The sequence below is a fragment of the Phalacrocorax aristotelis genome, chromosome 2 (assembly GCF_949628215.1).
Source record: "Phalacrocorax aristotelis chromosome 2, bGulAri2.1, whole genome shotgun sequence".
NCBI lineage: Eukaryota > Metazoa > Chordata > Aves > Suliformes > Phalacrocoracidae > Phalacrocorax > Phalacrocorax aristotelis.
In genome coordinates, this window is record NC_134277.1 from 52,858,176 (window position 1) to 52,883,157 (window position 24,982).

At 40.9% G+C, this 24,982-nt stretch overlaps 1 protein-coding gene across 4 annotated transcripts in view; it reads left to right on the forward strand.

Annotated features, from left to right (window-relative positions):
* ELMO1 (engulfment and cell motility 1) overlaps window positions 1-24,982 on the forward strand; it is a 314,961-nt gene that overhangs the window by 197,310 nt on the left and 92,669 nt on the right. For all 4 annotated transcript variants that reach the window (XM_075083575.1, XM_075083576.1, XM_075083577.1 and 1 more), the window contains one exon: window positions 10,712-10,848. In XM_075083575.1, coding sequence (XP_074939676.1) covers window positions 10,712-10,848 — 137 coding nt within the window. The remainder of the gene's footprint in view (window positions 1-10,711; window positions 10,849-24,982) is intronic.

The window sequence follows — 24,982 nt, forward strand, 5'->3', positions numbered from 1 at the left end:
TATTGAATTCCCTTATAATGAATTATGTCTGTTAATACACAAATGCCCTAGGATGTAGAGCAGGAATTAATTTTAAAATGTTTGCACTCTCTAAAACTCTTTTAAGCAAGAGGTCTGTTTCCCAGACTAAAGTACAATGTTTTAACTTTTTTTTTCCAGTGGTATGACTGAAATACTGATTTAATGTTTCAGCCTATCAAGAAGAGCCATAACATAAAGTAGGGCAATATTACAGCCTAATTAAACATTTCTGAAACATAGCTTTTGATGACAGTAGTTTTTACCTACTCAAAACTATGCTCTGGCAGCTGTAGCAGCAAACAGCTCAGTCTGTATTAGCGGATGAAGTGAAAAACTCTACTGAAGTAGCTTATGAACTGAATGTGCTACTTGGAAATGAGTTATTTAAATAGCTTCTCTTGTTAAGCCTGTGGCCTAATTAACTTGATTTTCTGCTTGCCTTTCAAGAGGTTAAGTTTGACATCTGGAGAGTTAATGTTAACTGATGTCCTTCTAGGGATTGATTAATGTTCGCAAAGCCATTTGAAGATGCTTGGCGCTTACGCAGTACATTATGGTGATGATCTCAGATAACTACACTAACAGCCACTGAGGTTCAGTGTCTCCTGAGCAGCTTGCACCCTACCACATCACTGTTTCCCTTTTTTGTGACTAGCAATTACTCAGTTTGGTCTGTGTTAAAAGAGTATGCTTCAGCAGTTTTATTTTTGTTCTGCCAGTCTGACTTTGGGACTGTAGCCCAGATAGTTAAAAACATAATTTACAGATTAAGTCAATTTGTAGGGGGAGAAAGCAATTCAGGCAGTTGTGGTTAGATAACTAAGATGCAGTTTTCACAGTGAGTTAATGACCTTCGCCTCAGCAAGTCTAACTGGGTTCCAATAGTGACTGAGTTTGTGAGAAGAGGGAAGATTTGCATTTCCCCACAGATCCCTAGGTTGTTGCTGCCTTGCTTAGCACTGCTGGTTGCCTGTGGCATACCAAGAATGGAATAGCAGTTGGGCTATAGACATGCTAGGGTGTTGCTAGCCTGGGGTATATTGCACAGGATTTTGCCTGTGCAAACTTGTATCCAGGGGCCAGTTTCTTCTTTCTCACATTTTATGTTCACAGGGTGTGGCAGAGGGAGTTATTTGGCAATTTGGTGCATATATGTATAAACACCTGTCTTTTTTTTTTAAAGGAGACACATAGTTGTAGGGATGCAGAAGGGGAGGGAGGACAGGTGTTATTGCTAAGGTGGGTTGTCCTAAATGGAGCTGTAGTATATTTTTTTTTGCATATTTTCAAAGAAATCAAGGAGAGCTAGTAGGTGTGCACCTCCTGGTTCCTAAGCAAGGAATGTTGTTTCAGCACAAGTTCAGAACCAGATCTGAAATGAAAGATGAGCTGCCATCGCTCTAGGATATGTGATGCAGTGAATTCCCTCACCTTAATCACAGGCAATAATTTTTTTTAATTGATATTGATGTCGTCTTTCCATGTGTCTCATTCTGTTAACTCGTTCGGCATTTTGATTATATCCAGGATTGAATTTAGAGTGCTTTTGTTCTCTTGCTTTTCGTTGATGGCAGAGGAGCTGGCGTAAGCTTAGCTGTGTTACTTACTTTCTATATAACTGCCCGTTTGTCCTCCCAGCAGCTAGCCTGTCCTCCCAGGAGCTAGCCTGACTGATTAGGCAGAGGTATCAGGCCGGCAGCCTGCCTCATACCCCACCATGGGGGTATTGGAGGTAGCCTAACAGCCTGTCACAAAAGTGCACCAAAGGAGGCATCTCGTATACAGATGCCTCTAATGGTAAGAATAGAGGGTTTGTGGCTGGTCTGTGCCAGGTCTGCATGGGTAATTCAGTTGTAACCTTTTTTTTCTAGTAGGGGAATGACTTGGTACCATGAAAAAGATTCTTTTCCTTCCTGGCTTGACTGCTGGTTTGTTGGCTTCTCCATCTGCTCATTTGTTTTTCTTCCTTGCAGTTCTCCTGCTGTTGCTCGCTTGTAAGATCAAATATCAAAAAAAAGAAAAAGTTTTTTCCACTAGTTACCTTATGCAATGACCACATAACTTCTTTGCACTATAATTTTAAACATTTAATTTTAATGAGGAGGTCTGTGTGAGGGAAGGAAGAATGGGAGCTGCTTAGGTAGCAAGGTGGGACCTAACAAATCTGTAGACTTCCCAGGTCACTGTTTGTAGTGTTTTTCCTGCAGGTTTTCATGGGCTCCTTTAAGTTTTGCTTACAGATGGAGCCCTAGCCAGCCTATTTAGAGCAGAATTAATTTTCAGTGACAGCTCTCTTGTGAATCGAAACAACATCGTCTGTATTTCAGGTGGTAACCAGAGTATATTCTTGATGAAGTATCTCACAGAAGGTCTTTGGAGAGGCACGAGCTGTAACCTGTAATGCAGTCTGTGTAACTTCCTAATAAAGAAAATGGGTAATTAGAGGTAAGAGTATGCTTTTTAGCAAGAGTCCCTTCAGGAGGAGAATCAATAAACTGGTGCTCTCTAGAACAGTCAGAGTAAGAAGTGAAAAGTCGGCAATCCTGCCATGAAAGGCAGTTTCTGGTGTACTGCTCGCGGGAGGGGACATCAAGGAGGTGTACAAGCAAAGACAGAGCAAGCGCCCACTTCTGCACGCGGGAATTTCTGGCTCCAGCCCTCAGTGTTCTGCATCTGCGGTGCTGCAACAGTTGGTAAAAAATGTGCCAGAGTATAGCATTTAGCAATGAACTTTGCCAAGGGGTGTTGTAGGGCTAAGAGGAGTGGTTATGCAGTGTAAGCGACTGCCTTTATGCTGCTCTTTATAAATGCTGAGAATATCTGCCTCCCCCATTGCTACTGTCATTCTTCCTGATTTGGCTGGAGATATGGTTAAGGCTAGTTTCTCTGAGGGCTTAGGAGAGAAAGGATGCAGCAGGGAAGGGTCTAGGGTATGAACATGTAACAGATGTGATAAGGTGTTTCCCTTAATAGGTCTGAGCTTAGCTGGCCTTCTGTCAATGCCACTCTGTATCAGTCAGACTTGAAGTAGACAGGCGGTCGACAGGCAGTCTGTAGGCTTGCAGATTGTCAGAAATGCTTTTTTATATGGTTGGGGTTTTTTTAAAGCTTTCATCTAGCCATCATTGCCTTGTGTGCTTTGCAAGGTGTCAGGAGCCTGACAGAGCAGCAGTGTTTGTAAGAAGTGTTTGTGTCTTTTGTAAGGTTTTGCATAGTATGTTTACTTGTTAAACAAGCTTCTGTAGATTCTGCTTTATATATGCAATTCCTGCTTATTCTATATGTTTGCTAGAATTGACCACAAATCGTAGTCCCTATGCAAATTTATCATGTTAATCGGTTAACATTCTTTTATATTATTATTCAGGGATACTGTAAATAAGCTGGCACATAATAGCAGATCTGTGCTTGCAGATCTACACCTTTTTTTCATGAAAGGCATTCCTTCTTGATATGGCAAATTCAAGCCCTTGTTTGTCATACCATTTCCACTGTCATGGAGTTTTCTCCTAAAAGCATGTGACTAATTTGAATTAAGTGCTCCCTCACCTCTGAAAATGATACTCCAATTTATCCTTCAGGTTTTAAAACTGCATTTTCTTATTGTTATTGATCACGGCTCTTTTTTTATACTGGGAGTACTGGAGGACTGAAGAGGGAAGCAGAGTACTTTCATGTTTGCCCAACAGTGTGCTATGACACATTGTTCAGAGGCAGTTCAGAGTTATTAATATCTGGCACCTGTTTTATCACAAATAAAAACAGGCTACTTTTGAAAGAGGTGGGGAGCCCTTATCAGCATGATGCTGACTCTTTGTAATCTTTTTGGTTCCTTGTTGCATATAAGAGCCTTTTTAGTAACTCTCCTCTCTCTGTACTTTGGCTTTCTGTTTGCATTTCAAAACCATGATGTTCCGTCTTTAGGTCCGTTCTAAGCAGGAGAGGTGCAGTGAAGTATCCATATTTACTGAGAGTTGTAAAAGGAGTTATTTTTACAAAGTTAGCCTGCTTGTGTGGACACTACTGGCTTCATTGGTTTCTTTCAGTTCACCGTCAGCTGTGGATGTGGCAGGGTGAGTCTGCCCCAGATATTGTTCTTCAGTCACCTCCTTATGGATGTAGCACAGACGCCACCTGCGAACTGCTGGATCTGTTGGTAGTGATGAGTGCGTTATTGACTCATGCTGCAACAGTCAGGGTTCTTCTTCCACCACTTTTATTTGGCACGACGAGAGAGGCAGATTTTTAAATAGCGGCTCCTTTATTTAATGACATCTTGGGGAGGGAAGGTGTGTTTCTGACACAGAAGCAGTCACCTACAAGGTGAATCTGGGTAAGTTAGTGAAGGGCTTGGGTCTGCATGTGCCATGAACATCCTAGTGCTGCATGTCTTGTCAGGCTTGAGGCTTCGTGGAATCCTTGTTTTTCAATGCGTAGTGAAATTTATTCTCAGCCTCGAAAAAGGAAAGCTTGCAGACTGTAGGAAGCCTTTTATGTGTGCTTTTCTTCCTGTTTCCCTCTATAGCTCCCCTAATGAGAAGTCTCATCAGTTCAGAGAAATGCTCTTGCCTTATGTCTTTATGAGGAGTTCAAGTTTGTAGTTTTGCTGTATGTTTAGCAATTTCATATTGTTTCTATTCCAAATAAATATGTGATCAGGTAAGGTAAGTTGTTAAAGGTCTCTTGTAGCCATGTATTGCTCAGTAATTTTGGCACTTTCGAAATGCCACATAACATGTTAAAGAGGGGGCATTTTTGCCCTACTTTACATGATCAGCTCACTGCTTTCCTGAGTGATTGTATGCTACTTTGGTGCTGAAATTTGGATTTGGATTCACTCCTGATATCCTTGTCTGGGATGACATTTTCCAAGACACTCACACATGTGCCCACACCCGTGGGGAAACCAGTGGCACATCTTGCACAGTTCAGTGGTGCAGCGTGCTTCCTTATCCCCTTTATGTTTCAAAGCAAGCGAAACAAAACCCTCACATAATTCACCTAGATTTGGAATTCAACAAATGCAGCTTAGGTTTTTGCATTGTTTTGCTGTGTCTTGAAGCTTAGTTGGTTGTGTCTTATTCTCTCAATCAAAGTAAAAAGGACGAGTGGCTTTTGTTCTAATACCAGTTGAGCCTTCTAAACAGCACTGTTCCCTAGGAAAGTAAATTACATGATTGGCAGCAATATTACTACTTCATTACTGCACTGCCATTGCTAGTGACCTTCCTTGCCTTAAATTACACTGTTTCGCTATCAAGTGCCAGAAAGGTAGCCAAAGATTTTCTCTCCTATTATTGCCAGCAAACTACAGGGATCAGTGGTGTAGATAACTTGGCAATCACTGTATTTCTGCAGTATTAGGTGCGCGCTTTTTTTTTACGTACTCTGTGTTACTGAGAGAATACTGATTGCGTATATAAAAATGGTCATGGCGGTAGTTATTTTTACTGTATCACATCTTCAGGGAGCAGCAGAAATTACAGTGCTGCTTCTCCTGAGAGCTAGTGAGAATTAGTTCCTCTTTGGTTGTCTTCTGTTATTGGCAAATAATAATCCCAGAGGAGGCTGTGCCAAGTGGAGATGATATTTCCAAGATCCATTTTGCACCCTTCATTTGTGGATCTTGCTGCACTTCGCAAAGTGCAATGGATCTTTCCACCCGCCTCCTCTCTGATCAAATATTATTATCTCCATTCTGTGAAATTGGGGAAAACAACAGAGGGGATAAATGACTCATCCAGAATTAAGCAGCAGCTCAGTAATAGAAAATGCAGATCTCTCTGAAGATTGGATTACATGGATCCCAGGAACCTTTCAGACAGGGAGATGTTTTCAAACCCCTCTCTCCCTAGGACTTTGCAAATCAGTTTCCCAGGGCTCTGCATCACTGCTTCTTTCATCTCAAAATTGTGCTGATGCAATTTCAGGATGCTTTTCTTGATGAGTTTTGTGGTGCACAGGATCTGTTAATACCACCCCCAGCACAGGGGTTTACTCCCCACCACAGGTGTCTGTCTGTCCCTTTATGTGTGACAGCATTAACACCAGGTGACCATATTTATATGGCTGACTGAATAATTTGATTGATTTAAGCTGTCTGTCTGCTTTTGAAATATTTGAGAATGCACAGCAACGTTATCGCTTTCATTCATTATCTGCTTAATCAAATCTGTTCTAATTGTTTTTTGTACACCAATAGTACATGGCTGACATCCACGAATGAGGTGGCTCATTTGTGATTAGTAAATTATCTTTGATCTGCATTCCCAATGTGATGCGTCCAAGCCTTAAATTTACAGAAAAATGACTGTTTAAATGACCTCAACTGTTCCCCCTTAGCGTCATGAATGGATTTTGAAAATAATGGGTTGGGCGGTTGCTAGTTTCAAACATTCCTCTTCATGATAAATATGGCTATTTATTATTTTACTTTCACACCAGTACAACCTTTTTATTTTTTGAATTCAGGAACTTCACAATGGAGGTCAGAATGACCATATGCCATTTTAAAGACATGGTGGGGGATGAGTATCTGGTATCAACATAGCAGTTTAGCAGAGTCAGGAAGAAAACAGAGGCTTCTTAAGATCAAGGGCAGTACCTTGCCTGGAGAGGTATATTACTGTGTCTCTGTCTGCTGTTGTAGCTTTCGGGGCAGGAGGGGTTATCTCTGTGTTACTTCCAAGTATTGCACGAAATAAATTCTAAGATAAAAAAATTGTATTTGTATTGGGTTTTTTTCACTTTCCCAGTGGAAACTAGTTCTAGATGTCCACACATAGCCTACTTTATAAGGTGGGGGGAGGTCATAATCAGCACTTCCAGCTATCAATCAGTTTCTGTTGAACTGGTGACCTTTTGTTCATACTGTCGAGGTGACACACCATACGAGCGAGGTGACACACCAGCCTGGTGTCTGGTCTGGTGCACTTGTCCTTTCCTGGAGTCTATCTTACATGCAGAAATCCCTATTGTGGTTCTGTTCACCACAGCAACTTCGAAATTTAGATCTCTGCTGTACTTCAAGTCAAACAGTTATTGAAATATCATCATGTAACCTGTGCTCTTCCAAGACAGCCTTATGCAAACATGCAAATGCATAACTGTTCTCGACACAGCTAGAAGAAATTTGGCCCTGATGATGTTATTTCTCATCGCAAAAAGCATTTAGAGATGGGGTAAAAAATGAAGGTATAACTCTCCTCTTCTTTCTCAATTTGGTTTTTTTCTCCTCTTGTTTTCTACTAATCCACAGAGGAACAACATACCATAACAAATCTGTTTACTGCTTGAACAGCCTGGGATGCTTGAATGTCTTTGTTGTAATTTAGGAAATGAGCAGACAGACAAAATTGTGTTGGGTAGACACTAAAAATACGCACTCAAGGAACCACGTAATCTCCCAGGTAGAAATTAGCTCTTTTTTTGCCAATGCAATTTATGATGAGAAATGAACTAAGCTGCTTCCTCAAAGTTACAGCTATAGATCAGCCATAAGCTTGAAGGACTACTTGAATCCTGAGAGGTGGCACGTTGATCTACAGCTCTGAGAATTGTGCCAAGAAAGGAAAATCAACAAGATCTTCACCTGATTTATGTAGGCCAGACATCTGTGACTTGCCTTTCGAAGGTGATCTCACAGAGGCATAATTAAAATTTGATGATGTTATTAAATAACGATGATGATTTGTGTCCCTGTGTTGTAGCCATGTGTGTGTTTTTGTGTGGTTATAAATGTGGTTAGTCCCTGCTCATGAAAATGAAGGTTACAGAGCGCTGGGCTTAAAGGCAGGAATTTTGCACACAGGTCTTATGTAGGTCTCCAAACTATTCTAATGCTGGACCTCTCTTTCAGTTTACAACTTGTCAAACTGCAAGTTGGTGAAAAAACAAATCCAAGAAGTTTTTCATTAGAAAAACTGAGCAGCCTCTAAATTTGCCCACTCCGCAGAGAGAGGCAGTGCTGTGATCTTAGAGGTGCTGACTTGGGGCTGGAGAGAGTGGGATAAGACCGCAGGTTGTGACTCAGTCCTACTGTGGTCTGGAAACCACTAGTAACACAGTACTGCCTTTTCCTTCATCCTCATCTTATCTGTCAGAAGGAGAAAAGAAGTGTTGGACAAGGGTTGTGTTTCATTAGATATTTAAACACTCTGGGCACAACATACACATGACCTGAGCTGCAGCCTGTAGATATGCTATAATAAAAACACTGATGATGTTCTTCGAGATTTTTCCATTGAATTGTATTATTTTGGATAGACTTTCCAAGACATACAAAAAGCTCCTTTGAAATAAGTATAGATTTTTTTTTCCCTCAACTATCTAGATGCTGGTGGGAATTTTGAAGAAGCAGTTTATAATTTGGTTTTGAATTTTTCTTAGGATTTGTTTTGTGCTTTAATACATCAATCCTACTTTCTAACAGGCCCAACTTTCTCCATTTATACCAATAACAGTGATTTTTCACTCTTTCCTTTTCATACTGAAAAGACATAAAACACAGTATGTTGCCTAGTTATAAAAAAAGGGTGCAGGGAGGTGGCACCTCTGATTCTGTGTGCAGAACAGTCAACGTAGTAGATATGGTTTGGGGCTGATTATCATAAGAAGCAGGAGTTAGAACTGATGATCAAGTTTCTGAGAATCCTTAGCTTTTCCATTAATTTTGATTTATTGATTTTTATGAGCAGGAGAAGTGATAAGCTCAGGCTCTGAGGAGGATCAGAAAGGCCAATGCATGTCGAGGGTTATTGCCTTGTTTTGTGCTGTGATTTATACAGCAAAGGTACTGGCTGCATTCTTCTGCTTGGTGTTATTTTATTTCTTCTCATCATTATAGTATTTCATGACTTAAAGACAAGTGCCCTCTGAGAATCTGTTCTGTTGTGTCTCTGACATTATTACAGACTCAAGGTCTGATTATTGCAAGTGCTGAGCCCTTGCAGCTCTAGCGGAATGAATGGAAGTTGAAGGTGCTGTGAAAATCATGCCTGAGGCATTTTATTCTTTTAAAGGGATTGAATCGTGCTTCATAAATATAGGTCTCTCTGCTTTGACTAATTCCCCCTTGAATGCATATTCTTTGAAGTAAATGGAGTTTATTTGATTAGAATGAAACCTGTGCTCCAAAATTAACTCTCATCCTCGCTATGTAGCTGAGGAATTGATTAGATTTTGGTAAATCTGATGCTAAAATTAAGCTTCAAATTTACAATTAAGTTTCAGAGTTTTGCTTTATAATTGGAACAGTGTGTGTTGGGGAAGATCAGAAACCCTTTTTCTTTGAGGGTTCAGGTGATTCTAAGTGCAACTCATGTTTGTGTGGCAGAGGTAATTAAACATGCTGAAAGTTTTTGCAGCTAGAAGAGGTACCAGGACCAAGAGTTTACAGCTGGTGCATGGAGTCAGCCTGCCTGAGCCATTCACATTCTCCTGCAAAGAGTCTTAACTCTAATTTCTCCAGTTCTGCTGAAGGAAAGCAGATGTCAGATAGCGATCTAGCCTCAGGAAAAGGCTGATTTAGCCCAATGCTTGATAATTCTCCTGTTCTTGCAGAGGAGGAGGCTGGCCTAAACAGTGGCTGTTTGATCCTGAAGTAGGGGAAGATGCTGATGTATAGGCATGTGAGTGACTGCTGGGAAAGTCCAATGATGCAACCATGCAGAAGTGAAAGCTGAAGCTGAGAGATTTAGGGACTAGGTACATGAAGAAAGACTTGGTCAACTTGACTTTTTTTTGTTAGTTTTTTAAGAGCATAAATATGCAACCTACTGAGGTGGCCCTGCAAGTCATGGCAGGGATTAAGGATCCTTTTCAGTCCTTGGCTAAAGCCCCTTCTGTTTCCAGGTTGCTCAGATGTGCCCAGAGGTCAGCATTGCTTCAGCCCTTATTTATCAAAAATCCATTCTTCACTCAAGAAGTCTTGCCAAACTGTACTTTTCCTTTTTGGGATCATCATTATAGTATTCTTTTTATTTTTTTCCTTCCTAAAAGCTGGTATTTGATTAAAAAAGGAAGTTTGGGTTTGGGGGTTGGGGTTTTTTTTTTCCCATCTCAGATAAGGGGCAAATGACAGAAGATCCATTTCTTTTGTTTCCAGTTATTTTCAAAGGACAAAATCAGTCAGTTACATTCTTGTCTATACGTCTGTCTAGAGTTCTCTGGTTACTTCTGTGGTATATCTGTGTACAATATGGTTGATCTTCTGCTGTGTCAGCAGAGCTTCACATTTCAATGTGTACATTGATCTAATACTATTTTGTGGCTGATGGAGTTTGGGGTTTGGTCCTCAGCAGGCAATATGGTACACACTGTTAGCAGTGGGGAAGGCTCTTGTTTTGATGAGGAGGCTTGTGCTTCTTCTGTGTGTCTCTGTCCCGGCCTGAACAACAAAACTTGGCACGAACGAAACAGCCATTGAGAGAATATTTAGGCAAACAGGTAGTTGCTGCTTCTTGTTCTTGCTGCTGGTTGCCTGCAGACAGGCTCTATATGGTGTTTGATTTTCTTTACGACTCTAGACTAAGGCTGGCTTTTCAGGATAATGTTTTGACATCATTTGCTAGCAGAACTGGGACTCCTCTCAGTTACAGTGTTTTCTAAATTGTATTGTGTTTTACGTGCATTTTTTGAAACTCCTGCCTGTACATGTTTTATTCCACCCTCCTTGTTTTTCTGTTTTTAGCCAGTGAGACCTGCAACGATTTCCATCCCATGTTCTTCACCCATGACAGATCGTTTGAGGAGTTCTTCTGTATCTGCATTCAGCTCTTGAACAAGACATGGAAGGAAATGAGGGCAACTTCAGAGGACTTTAACAAGGCAAGAAAAAGGGCGGGGTGGGTATAACTGGGCAGGATGGTGAAACAAGGCCATGTATTCTTCCCTAGAAGCATAGGGGTTTACTGATCCCGCTCCTGCTGCATGCTCTGTGGAGTTTTCATCTGTTCAGATTCTTTGTACATCCGAGGGCCAGCATTTAGGAAGTGGGGTTAGGGGATGGGGTGTGTAAGGGAGGATCACAGACCTTTTTCCATCATGTTGCACTGCAGGCTGTGAAACTAAAAACCTAGCTTGAGGGGAAATTCTGCCTTTTTATGTTAGCAATATTATGCTGAAGTGCTGCAGCCTCTAAGGTTGTAAATAATGCAAAGAGAGTACTGCAGTGATAATTCTGTGCATCCCTTTCATTTTGTATGAGCACTGAAGTGATAAAATATTCAAGAGTGGACACAATCCTGAACAAAGTGCTGTGCAGTTTAGCCTGCTAAAACAAAAAAAAAAAACCCAAACGAAACAAAAACCTAACAAAACCCCCCTCGGTATTGCACCCTTTTTGTTGTAAGACAGCGTCCTGGAAGTTTCAGCCAATCTCCTGACTATCAGCAAAGCTGTGGAGAGCAGTGCTTTCTGTTCTAATAGTCCCTAGACATCCTATTTTAACTGTCTAATTTACCAGGAGGCTGAAAAGTATCTTTGGCATTTTGTAAGAATGCCAAACTCGTGTTTGTGGCCAGTTGGCATCCTTATCTTTGTTGGGACCCTTTGACTGGATCTTGAGCCTCTCCCTGTGATTAGATGCATGTTGATTATAGAGCTGTTTGCTAAGAATGAAAAGTGACACTGTTGTATCATGTCAGCATGTGCCATACAAGTGCTCTGAAGTCACCAGAATCAAATGTTACGTCAAATGGTTGTGCCTAATTTCTAATTGGAACAGTCTATTATTGAAGTGGTCTAAATGTCCATTTTCCACTGCAGAGCAAAGGTGAATCCGTAGGACATGGTGTTGAATAACCTTTGTTGAGTTCTTTTAGGAAAGATAGTTGGCAGCAGTACGACAGCCCAGGCAGAAGAGAGAAGGGAAGTCCAAAATGCGTGATGTTGTAGCTAGATGACCTCGAGGCTTGTTCTTGCATGGAATTTCTGATGTGCTTGTCTTACCTAATGGTCTGGGAGTGCAGAAGGAGCAATAGTGAGATAAATCACCAAACAGTACAGAAACCTAAAATCAAGGGCTTAAAAAAGCAACAACTTTTTGAGGCTTCTTTGTTATATATGGTTGTTTTAATCAAATGTATTAACAACTGCCTATTATTACAGCCCTTCTGTCTCAGTAGAAGAAAAACTTGTGTATATAATTTCCCACAACTTGAGTTGGAATATTGTTAGTAATCCTAGGGGATTCAGGAGAAGAATGGTCCTTTTTCTGGCAACAGCCTGCATCACCCTAAAAGAAAACAAAGAAGTTTACTTTTCAGTGTTAGGCATTGCTGTGGAGCTTCATGGAAGATCACGTAGTTTCTTCTCTGGTGTGACAAGTTTGCTATTTGTGTTTTCTGTTACCGAAAACCCTGCAACTTCACCCAGCAGCTCTTTCAGGTTCATCAAGGTGGGTGGTAGGTCCCTACTGCATGTGTCACTGAAGACATAGGTGATCCTTAACTCCATGGGGCAAATCTGAAACATTTGCCATCATGCTACCAGGATGTGTGTCTGGTGGTGGCACTGTGGTGCATGAGAGATGAACCCAGGATCTCTGCCTGAGAAATCACTCTTGATTTTGTAACTGTTTTTGTTAAGGGGAGGGAATACTGAACTCTTGTGACTTTAATTTCTAATGGTTCGGTAATTACGTTCTGCTTATCTAAATCCTTTCTTTTAGTCATAAGGAGATTTTTGTGCTCTTATCCACTTCAGATGACATGTGGTGGTGATGTGCATTACTCAGCTGATAAGCCTAAAGGGATCTGTGAGGTGAAGCAAGCTCTGATGTTGTGTGGGCTTGTAAAGCACTTCTGGATTTGTGGGGAATGATACATTATATAGTGGTACCCAAGGTTTACCCATCTGGTTGGTGGGTGACTGCTGCCAGTGCTGATGGCTTTACCAAAGTAAACCCCACCATTTTTAATCCTCACCTGGCAAGAGGCTTTGGTGATCGCAGCGTGTTAGTATTCTTACTGCATCTTGCCTGTGTGCAACGGGTACCTGTTTCTATGCAGTTACTTTTGAAAACTTCACAGGTGAAGGCCGTCTGGACCCAGGGAGTGTTCAGCCTCTACTTTCAGGAGCGAATGGGAAGAACACAGGCCTCACAAGATGCAGTAGCTTAGTTACTGTGGAAAAATCATCCTTTAGCCTCTCTTTGTGTTACTACTTTTCAGTTTCAGTAACTTGATTGTCATGGTAATGTGTGAAACACCACTTTGCTGTGGTTTACTACCCACCTGGCTGACAGGATCATTGACTTTCTTCCTTATTCCCTTCCTTCCCCAAAATCTCCAGAAAAAAATTGGGCATGAGGATTCTGATAAAAAGCTAATCCACTTGCTTTGGTCTTTAATCACAATTGAAGATAAGGAGCGCTTTATTTAATTTTAAATTTTGATTAATCACAATAGCTGGTACATTGAGGGGCTGTAGGAGGTCTGTGTGCACATATAGAGATTTATTTCCTCCTGTCTTGCATTGGAGAATGATAGGCACTGAAAGAAATGTGGTGACTGAATACTTCTCCTTAGGTTTCAGTGCCGTTTCTCAAGGTTTTTTTTAAGCATCAGATTAAGACTTTCTTTTGATAACAAAATGGCATATCGCGCCATTGTGGTTCCTCAGTTCATGTTGTGGAGATTTCATATAGGTTTGTTCATTTTTAAAGCTTAAAAAATAATTAAAACGGCATTTTGCTCATAATTGGAAGAATTTTATGGTGTTTTAGTGAAACATTTATGATCTCATGCTTTGTCTCTCTGATTTTCATTCATTAAAACAGACACCTTTTGTCAACTCTTGCACTAGAAAAACTCCTTGGATCTCTATGGTGATAGTATGATACTGTCAGACTGAAACCCTTTTCCCCATTCTCTCAATACACTGGTAGATGGCTGAATAGAATAGTTCAGTCAGGCAGATAAGCTTATATTATGCCTTTACAACACTTTAAGACATACATAATTCATGTCTGGTGAGTTTTCTAGAGAAATTAAGATGCAGTTAGACAGTCATGCAAGTGGCAACAATTCCATTTGAAACATCTTTGTTTTCCTTTGAGCCTACAGATGACCAGCTGACATTTTACAAGCTCTGTCCTCCACAGTCATTTGTGAGCAGACAGCATGGTTTATGTCTTCGAAAATATAATCTTGTCTCCAAGCGTTACATAATTCTATGTATTTCATTGCAGCAGAAGAAAGCATTGTGTATTGATTTTTGGAGTCGGTGCTGACTGTAAGAGTTACCTCACACTCTAGCATCTAGAAGCCTTCATCATCAGCCTGCTCATTTAAAAAGGTGCCCATTAGTCAGTTTTCCCTCATGTAGGGACCGCCTACACTCTGCCTAGGGTAATCTGCCACACAGAGTAAAATATGCTTAAATTGGTTGGGGGTTTTTTGTTTATTTTTAACATGATGGTAGGTAGAATTCAAGGTAACTGCCCCACTGTAAAATTCCTTCCATGGACCCAAATAAAAGCATACTTGCAATGGAAAATTTTTTGTTGATCCACACTAGTTATACTTCAATAAATGCACCTGTGTTGCCCTAATGAGGATTTACATTAAGATTGCCATCTTGTTAGTGATCTTCTTTTAAAATCACATATTATTTCTCATGAGACAAGGAGACCACAGACAGGACATTATGTAGGGGACAAGATTATCCTCTTACCTCTGTTCTCCAGAGATTTCAGTCTGCTACTTTTTGTAGGTTTGAAGTGCACATGCTAATAGGAAGAAGGGTGAGCAAATGGATTATTTTAATTGCAAGGCCAGCCATAGCTTGCCTTATTAGACCTGCAGAACAATATGAACAATTGGCTAATTCTGTGCCTGGTGTAATGCCATCTTAAAAAAAAATTAAGAATAAAAATTACTACTTCCAGTCCCAGTGTGGAAGGAAAAAGATGAAATTATTTGATTCACCTACCGAGGTTTTGAAGCTGCTTTGTTAGAGAATGGGCAAAATGATAGCTGCTCTTAGGTTTTTAGATGGCCAAAAATGACTAGTCATAACAAGACACAGATTAACATTTCAACATGGCTACAGTTAAGTAGGGGATGCCAAAACTGAAAAACATTTTAAGTCCTGTGGTATATGGTGCTTGAGATCAAAATCTACTACATTCATTGGAACTACAGGTTTGAGGAATAGAAAAGTGGGAAGAGGTTGGCTAGTGATGCTACCGATGCATTTTTCTCATTACTGAGAAGTCTAGTTAATTTATTTTGCCTGCTGACCATGTGTTTGAGGTCATCATAGTATAAAACACCACCTTTTAAATGTTCTATGAAAATTTATTTTGTAATAAGAAAAACATTCTCAGAAACCCCCAAAAATTCTGGTTTCAGCATTTTGGCAAGGCTAGCACTCATTCCACAGTGGCAGACCGGGGTGCCCTGAGCAACTGCACTTGTGGTATTTGGCTATTTCAGTGATGCAGCAAGCTGCAGCACTGGATCCCTGTGGAGGAGTGGGGTCTGCTCAGCAAGATGATAATATATGTTGCTGACAGGTATACACATAACAAACTGTCTTCTGTGGTAATCAGTAGAGTAGACATTGTTCACACTGGCAGCAGATGCAAACAATAAATGCCCTACGTGAGTCCTGTAATTAAATGCCAAAGCAAACACCGAGGCATTTGATAACCACAAAAGATGTTTATTGCTCATGCTCAAACCCTGCGAACATTTTTCCTTGCTCTGTGACAAGATAACAGAAAAGGTAACCAAGCATAACATAAAAATGAAAAATACCATTTCCTTGCTCACTGACGGTTTGGAAATGCCATGCCACAGGTTCTCAGCTTCTCTAGTGTTGTCACGCTTTCGGCAGCTGTAGGATGAATAATTGTGTAAGGCTTGGTGCAAAATATGACTAAGTGTTCAAGGGCAGGCTTTTAAGGAGTGTACTTGCGTGAGTGGTGTTTTGTGTGGAAACGTGTTGTGGGCCATCACCACCATCAGATAATGCGAGTTACCCATAAGGAAGCAAAGGTATAGAGGGTCATTTGGAAAGGGTCAGAGCAGCAATGTGGCAGAGGAGCTGTCACCGGCTTGGCTGGATCCTCTGCAAATCGGGGAGACTCCAGGAGCAGACTGTGTGCAGATCCTATCCAAAGTGCCCCCGTGGCTGCAACCGTGTCCTAGTGCTCGTTCTTGCCATGGCAGCTCCATGCCTGACCTGGAAGCGGCAGGGCTTTGCTGCACACCTGGAGGAGGAGCAGGCCTCCTAGCATGCTCGAGTGATCCCCTCTAGTGGCACTAACGATATTCTGCACTTTTCTGCTTGTTGCAGAGTTGGCTGAGTCTTGGTAAGCCCCATTGAAAGGAAGGTGGCAAAGGCATCCAGAGCTCAAGTGTCTTGGCAGTGAAGCAGTGGCAGGGCCAAAAGCGGAACCAGTATGTCTGGCCGTTTGCTCCAGCCTCCTCCATCGCCCTGTCACAGCACCAGGCTGCAGCAGCAGCTCCGGCCTCAAAGCCTCAGAGGTGCTTTCCTCTGTGTCTGTGCTCCTCTTTTCCTGCCCCCTCACAGGGATGCTTGGAGGGGGATGGCAAATGATAGCTCTGGGTGTGTGAAAGAACCATTACCTCAAACAGGAGAAAAATTAATTCAAACGAACTTGGAAGTAAAATTGTCTGGTCAGTCCATAAGTCTGTCTGTCATCTGCATTTCCTTTCAACGACAAGGAGGGAAAGGGATGGTAAATAACTCTTCACAGATGCTCTCCAAAGCATTTATTGTTTTCTTATGGGTGTTCTTTCACCAGTCTGAAGCAGATTAATTTAAATTTTTTTTTTGAGAGAAGCCTTGGAAGGCTTTCTGTTTGCATTTTACCTGTGGGAAACACCAGGCTAGTGGAATGATTGCACCTCTCTGTTAGCTTTATTGCACCTTCCCTTGGCAATGCTTTGTTTATATCAGTCAGGGACACCGCAAATAAATTATTCTCACATAGAGTGAATTGAGTATTCCCCAGGTTTAGACAGATTAGCACAAATTAAATTCCACATTTTCACACCTGAGGCCATTAGCACTTTATTAACTTTTATTGGAAACAGATAATTGCTATAAATATATTGTATCATTAGTTGTGTAATGCATGAATTTATTAAAAAATGTATAGCAATTAACATTTTGCAAGCCTGCTGCATAGCTTATACAGAAAATGTGATTTTTTCATTGAAGAAAAAAGCCATCCTCCAAATACAATGGGACTCTCCTAGAAGAGCATAAATTTGGGTGTAGGAGGGTTGTCAGGTCTATTCCATTAGCAACCACTTCCTTAAGAAGCCTGTGTTAAGCAGCGCAATTTAATGTGAAGTAGTGAGAGCCTGTTTAAGACCTTTCCCTAGCATTTGGTCAGTGTTCCCCCTATGCTTTTTGTGGCCTGCATATTGCAGTTTTATTCCTTCACTGGCTGCTCATTTAAGAATGGCTCTTTTTTGTCGTCTTCATCTCTGTGCATTTATCTACACCTGTCAGATCTCCAAATGTGTCCCACTGCGTTTGTCAAAGCCAGTTTATTACTCGTCTGCTGATTCTGGCTGCAGGAACCTGAGAGGGGCTGTTTAAGACGCTGAAGATGCGGTCTTCCACTTACTGAGGCATCAGTCTGTAAAAATCAAATCTAAATTTAAATATTCATACTCTAAAGCTTGGGACTGTCAAGCTCAAACGAACTGAACAGAGTATTGCATTTTTAAATCTAGTTGGTTGATTCCTTTTGAAAATTTTTCAGTCTTAACTAGCATTGTCAGGAATGCAAATATATCTAAAAAGAAAACTAATTTGTGAAACACAAGTACTTAGACTGGATAATGAAGCAGTAAGGAGCAACACTTGCCCTTTCTCTGCACTTTGTGGCTTATGAACTATTTTCCTAGTTCAAAGATTTTTTTTTCATTAAAAATATATCTTTACTATTTTCGGTCTTTGCCAGAAGGCTTTGAAAGTCTTTAGTAGCAGCGTCACATCTAGTTATTATCCTAGCTAAACTGTCCTTTTCCAGTGATCACTTATGCAATGATTTCATGGAAGGCATAGGCTTAAAAGGAGAAGCATTTTAAAGCTGAAATTCTGCCCATTTATGTGCCAGGATGGGTATGCTAAGAAAGACATGGATTCTTCAAGCAAAAAGCAAGGAAAGGAGGGGGTGCCTTAACAAAACATCTCTTATTTAGGGGGCAAAAAAAAAAGGAAGAGTATTTTAGTATAATCCATTCCTTGGTCAGAAACTTGTTTGTTTTATCCTTTCCCCAGTGATGAAAGTCGCTGTTGGTTTCAGCAATGAAATCTCTTATTTGTGAAAAACCTAGCCATCACTGGCAGAGTGGATTTTATCCCCCGGCTTTCTAATGAAGTCTGTGTATTACTGTAGAACGCATATGGGTCTGCTTAACACCCTGGAGATGGCAATTTTTAAAACTGTTGGTACTTCATATTTTCAAAGCGCTCTTCATTTTCGTCTCTGTGGGTGCTGATCAAACCAATAAACATCTCAGCCTTCAGAAGTTTGAGTGGAAAGCCTGATAACCAGAGGAGAAACACTGAGTGCACGTTATCTGTGCTAACTGCTTTTTTTGTACTCTGTAGAAACCTTTTGCACTGGGAAAGAACTCCTCGCTTGCATGTAGAGTGTGTTAGTCACTAAGGGAAATGATACAACCTAACTGGAACTGTCACCAAAACAGCATATTTTGTGATATTGCCGCTGTCATTCCTGTCTTAAAGTGCGGATAATAATCAGATCCCAGGAACCACTTTTGTCTCTGTATTTTTATTTCTTCTTTCTAGGATATGTTTTTGTAGTACAGTTAAATCAGAGGTGCATGGCATATGGCTTTTTGCTGCATGAATTGCTGCTGATGTGAATGTCAGTGGGCATATAATACCAGATTTTCATTTTGTGAATCACAATGCATGGAATTCAGCCCGAGCGCTCCCCAGACTATAGACCTTATTATAGGCAAATAAAAAAGGGAAGGAAGCGGGGGGAGGTGATGTCTCAGAGATTTTGTTTCAGTTGAAATGAGGTTATCGTGATGAATGATGCAGCTGACAATGAGATTTTTATAGCCTCTCTTAGAATAGCAGAAGAGCTTGTATTATTGTTGGTTCGCTTTAAGTAATTGTAATCTAAATAGCACCGTCGTTGAAAAAAGCAGCAGAAATCTTTCACACGTCTCTCATAAGCAAAGCCAGGGTGCTTTGTTGTTTTTCCTCTCATCTGTCCTTCTACAAATGTCCTTCATTGTCTGCAATTTACATCTCGCGTATTGTCTTGATTGAATACGTCAGTCACCATTAAAAATGCTTTTGCCAGTCAGTTGCTGCTGCAGCATGTCTCTATTTTTAGTTACGTGAGGTAACTGGCCGGCATCTGACAAAATGATCCTGTTACCCCGATGTACCAGTGTAAATTGAGACTGGCTGCGATAGAGGCATATGGGAGGGGAGGCCTGCTGGGATCCCTTGTGAGAGGAAGAGATGGTGCACGGGTGCAGATGAGCTCTCCTCTCCTTTAGGCACACCAGCTATTTCAAGCCATGTCTGCACCGTGCACACGGGGCCAACAGAGGTACCTGCCTCTCCTAGCTTTCCCTAGGTTACCCTGGGCACCAACAGTAGGGTAGCTATAGCAGAGTTAGTCCTACATGGACTGCACAAAGCTTGCTTGAGTGGTCACATGTTAAACTGGGCCTTTGTGTGCTAATGTGAACTGTCCTCAAGTTCCCAGAGACCGGATGAGTGGGAAAATGGAGGAGAATGGGAGGTGAGGGATTTAGCATGTACTTTCTGAAGGAGGTGTTAGGTTTTGCCCCACAGAATATTTGGACTTGAGACCACAGCAGAGGCAGTTGTTACCTGGGAATGCTAGTGAAGCTGAGACCTGTGAACTTGGGTTCTGTCACTTTTCCACTAAGAGCAAAATAGCTTATTGGAGGATGGGCAGTGTTGTGTACGCCTCTGAAAGTGGTAAGGCCCTTTTTTTCTTTGCCCTTTCACCTCTACACCGTCAATTTGAATAACCATATGAAAAATGTTGTGGATTTATTGATGACTGAAAGATAATGTATTGACAGGCTCCATCCCAGTTCCTTAAGTTACCTTTATGTGTTGGTCATGGCAAGCAGAAAAGCAAAGCCCTTAGTAATACCTATGAAAGCTGAGGAGTGTCACCTTAGAAGCTGAGTACAGGAATGGAGAGAGAGATTAGATAACATGAAAGTGAATTAACCCAAAGACCAGAGACAGGTGAAGGAGCAAATACCAAATTTTGTGTCAGAATCCCTGAAAAAGACCTTAGTGCAGCTGATTAAAGGTCTTGCCATGTCATTTGAAGATACTCATGCTATGACCATGAAACCGAAATGTTCGAGAGCCATCCTTGCATCAGGAATGTCAAGTATGTGTCTAGAAGAGTGGAAGCATCTGGGGAAATAGCTACCACACATGCTTTGAACTTTATTGTAATTTTACTCTTTGGAGATGTATCTTCAGAATTCAAGCATCAGTTTTCTGTCTCAGGGAAACTGGCTGATCTTTGTTGTGTTGCTGTTATGAGAACCCCAGCAGCAAGAACTTAAAAATTGCAGTTGTATCTATTTTGCTTGAATACTAAAGGCTGTCTAGAACTTTTTGTTGTACTTAACAGAGGGTCCAAAGGAAACTACAGATCTCATTGTATCATTGTTGCACTGTTGGCCTCTGCAGAAGCAATTGATCAGCCCTTCATAGTGAAAATAACATCTCAAAAGTCACCAAGTAGGAAAATAGAACATCCTTATTTTTGTAAAATCAGATGTGTGAGATGAATGATGTAATCTCATAGCTGTCAAGATTTTCAGATTCCTTCCAAGAACTCTTTTCTGTATAAGCTAGGGATTTGGAAGTTGTTAAAGGGCTGTTTTCTTCTTGGTGATTTCTTTTTTAAATCTGAATTCATCTGATTGTCATAGAATTGATTCTTATTCTGCATTTTAAGGCCTGTATGTGATTTTTTTGTTTTGTTTTTTAAAGCAGACATATAAACTAGTGGCTGGAAGTAGAACTCTTACTGGATTTCTCTCTCTCTGTTCAAAGTGAAGCTTCCTTTAGCCTTTCTTCCTGTTCAATACTCCGACCTCTAACAAGATTTATTCCCCAAGTCTGTCTTTCTGCCTGTCCCCCTTCCTTGGAGCAATGGCATGGATCATACAGTGCTTCCACCTGTCTTAAGGAGGGTGTTAATGACTTTTCTCACTTTCTATAGATAGGCTGCCTACTTGCTGGCTTCTTTGCACAGCCACATCTCCTGTCAGGAGATCAGAAAAGACCCTTTGAGGTCACAGAATATTGGAAGCCAGTTTGTGAAGCCAGGATGTGGGTTCCAGGATGGGGGTTACTGGCAGCTACGTATTTTCAGCAGTGGTAGAAATCTGAAAGACACTGTTAAAATTGTAAAGTCAAAATTCCCTGCACAGATGTGTTTCTTATTCCTAGAAATATAGCTATATGGACAAAAAAAAAATCTTCCCTCATGAGTAATGGTGTAAATACAACATTTTAATAATGATGACAGAGAACTGGATATTCTTTTATATAGCCTAATTCTGCATACAGTGGGCTGCAAAGTTTAATTTACTTAGAAAAAAGAACTATCTCCACCAATCTGGGAGATAAACCTCAGTAGAAGGTATTGTATGTGTGCAGCTAGCAAATGGCTTCAGTTATATACGTGGCCTAAATGGCCCTTTGCTGTGTAAAATCTTTAAGGTACCAGCTAAAGCAAAATCTTTAAGCTGGTGGTTCTACCTGTGGAGAAAAGAAACAAAATCTCTCCATGAAACTTATTTAGCTTTGCAAGGGTTAGGGGTTTTTTATTGCCTTGTTGCTTTTAAGCTCCAGAGAACAGGATGTTTCATAGCTGCTTAATTTGCTTTAGTTATTATCATTTGAAAGAATTTGATGATTCTAATTTCCTTCTCTACGCTTCTTGATTTTAGTACTATAGTAACACTTTCGTATCTAGTATTGATTTTTATGATGGCCAGGGCTTTGATATTAATTTCTGCACCACAGCAAGCTAAGGATGGGTGATTGCCAATGCAAACTAAGGACTCGGAAAGACTGATTTCATGTTGTAGGTGTTTACTTGTAGGACAGTCGCTGTGTTGATGAATCAGCAGTGCACCCATGTGTGATGTGGACTAACTGCATGCTGGGTTGCATTAGCCAAAGCACAGCTAGCAGGTCAAAGGAAGGGATTATTCCCCCCAACTTGGCACTTGTGACACAGCAGCTGGAAGACTGTGTCTAGTTTTGTGCCCCAGTAATGGGGAGAGATTGATGAAATTGAGCTAGTTAAGCAAAGGGCCACGAAGATGATTAAGGGGGAATGGAGCACGTGGTGTTCAAGGGGAATGTGAAGGAACTAGATTTGTTCATCCTGGAAAAGGCTGGGAGGAGGAGAGTGGATCCAATTGTATCTTCTTCCATTATCTGAACAAGAATCTGTAGAGAAGATGCATACCCTTCTCAGAAGTACACAGTGAAAGAAGAAAAGACAAGTTGCAGTGAAGGAAGCTGGTAGAACATAAAGATAAAATATTCCCAACTGCTGACAGTGGTTTAGCACTGAAACAGGCTGCACAGAGAGATTATGGAATCTTCATCTTTGGAGAAACTCAAAACTTGCCCAGACAAAGCCCTGAGCGATGCGACTTAGGCTTGAGCTTAGCTCTGCTGTGTCTGCAGGACTTGATGGCGCCTAGAGCTTTCTAGCAACCTGAATTATTCTGTAGTTTTATAGGTAAAATCTATTTTCTTATCCAGTGTGAAACAGGGAGAAATAGTAATTCATATCATTAATCATGATTAAAACAGACACAGATGCAGCATGAACCAATCTCATACATTTTTTCTGATGTTAAAGTGCAAAAGATCCTTCTGATGGATGCAGTAGCCACTTTCAAGACGCCAGGCTTTCCCCATTAACTGCAGTGACCCCTTTAAAGCAGTTTTAACTTGCTTTAGCTCTGACAGCTGAGCTGTTATTACTCAGGGGCATTCAAGCTCCTTCAGAAATGTGAGGTCAAAAGCACTTCCTCAAAATGTTCTTGCTAACATTTAGGTAAGCATGTTTTACTAAATATTTACCTCTGGCTACTACTGCAGCTCAGCTGATGTGGTAACTTGTCTAACCAGTAATTTGTTAGTATATTTGAGCCCTCATGCTTGAAGTGGGCAATGTGTGTAGCAATTGCAGAGCGATGTTTGTCTACTAGTGGACTGGGTTTTGGGGTGTGTGTTTGGCTTGTGGAGTTTTTTCTTTTTTTTTTTTTTTTTTCCAAGTGCCTGCCTTGTACACAGACCTCTGCTTTAGCTCCATTGCTTACAGGTTCTAGCTCCATGTGCAAGCTGTCACTCCACCATCCTGGGAAGTTTCAGGCTTTTTTTTTTTAAGCCTGGGTTTCTGACCAAAGGAGACTGACATTTAAATAGACAGAACATACAATGGGAAAAAAAGGAGAAAGGAAAGGTGATGTTAACTGAATTTTAACTGCATAACAAGAATACATAACTGATGTTTTGCTGCAAGCTGCCTGGAAAATCAGTGGTAGAGATGGGTACTTAGCCCACACCTCACTTGTCAGCGCTTTAATGACAGGACAACCTTATCTTGGTTTGTTTTCTCCTGTCCTGATACATGATTCTGTTAGCAAGGAGATGTATTTTTTTTCCCATGGTGGAAGCACCTTCCACATTTAAGCAAAATATTTTCCTTTTGTTTACATCCTTTAAAAATTAAAGTAATGAAGTGGTTAGCTGCAGTGTTTGCTGCATATTTTGTGTAAATGGCTGAAATGAAAATGTGTTGCAATTTGGGACAGTAATTAGGACAAGGAAATTAGAAGGACAAGGGAAAAATGAAGAGATGGCATTCACACTGTCTTTCTGTGCACAATCTCTCATGCACAGCATCAGTAAGCAGGAAAAATTAGAGAGCAATGACAAGAGAACCAGAGCTGTCAGAAATCAAAATTTTATTTCTATCTCTTTCTTCAAGTGACCAGGAAGACTATAGTCATAAATGACAGATTTAATAATCCACTGGCATTTATCAATGTGTGCGTACATGAGCACAGCATATGCAATGCTGGCTGTGATTACCAAGGCAAACTAGGACAAGCTGTACTCACGGCAAGCCCAGCGCTGCAGCTGGCTTTCGGTGGGCGGGCGGGCTTCTGTGGCTGCCACAGATGTTACAGATGCTCTGCGTTGGGCAGAAAATTCACATGTGAGACTGGGGCTCTGCATGTAGAAACGTGTACATTCATGTTGTCTGGCTTTGGTCCAAGCAGCGGTGCTGTTATTGCTGAGGAGAGGCTATGCCTCAGCCTTTTTGGAAGAAAGTTCCTTGCTGTCCAGGGGTGAAAATTAGTTTCAGGCTAACACATACATACTGAGCCCCACTGGAGAGGACAACAGCTCAGGTGTGGAAGGCAGCCAGACCTCACTGTGGGCTGCGGCTCCGATAGAAAGGTTGTCTACAGTGACCATATCAGAAAAGAGTGATACTGGAAGCTTTGCATACTACAGAACTACAGAGCAAAGATTTTCTGATTAAACTGATAATTTTAAAATAAAAGAGCTGCAGAGGAACCAAGATAACCAGCAAATAACTTCTTTCTATTTTTCCAAATAGTACAAAATGTTATTAAAAAAAAAAGAGGCTGTTAAAAATATATTCAGGAATCAAAGGAAAAAAATCAGGCAGAAAAATTGTGCAAGTACCATTAAGCTGCGGAAATTTTCCTTGGACAAGTTGCAGTACCTTTTCAAAGCAGCATATGGGGTTTATTCTGGTGACTCTAATTTTAACATGAATGGGAGTCACGTGGAATACTCCTGGCATACTGCTTTGAAAATATATCCCTGCATGATTAAGGAAGACTGAAATTTTTTTAAA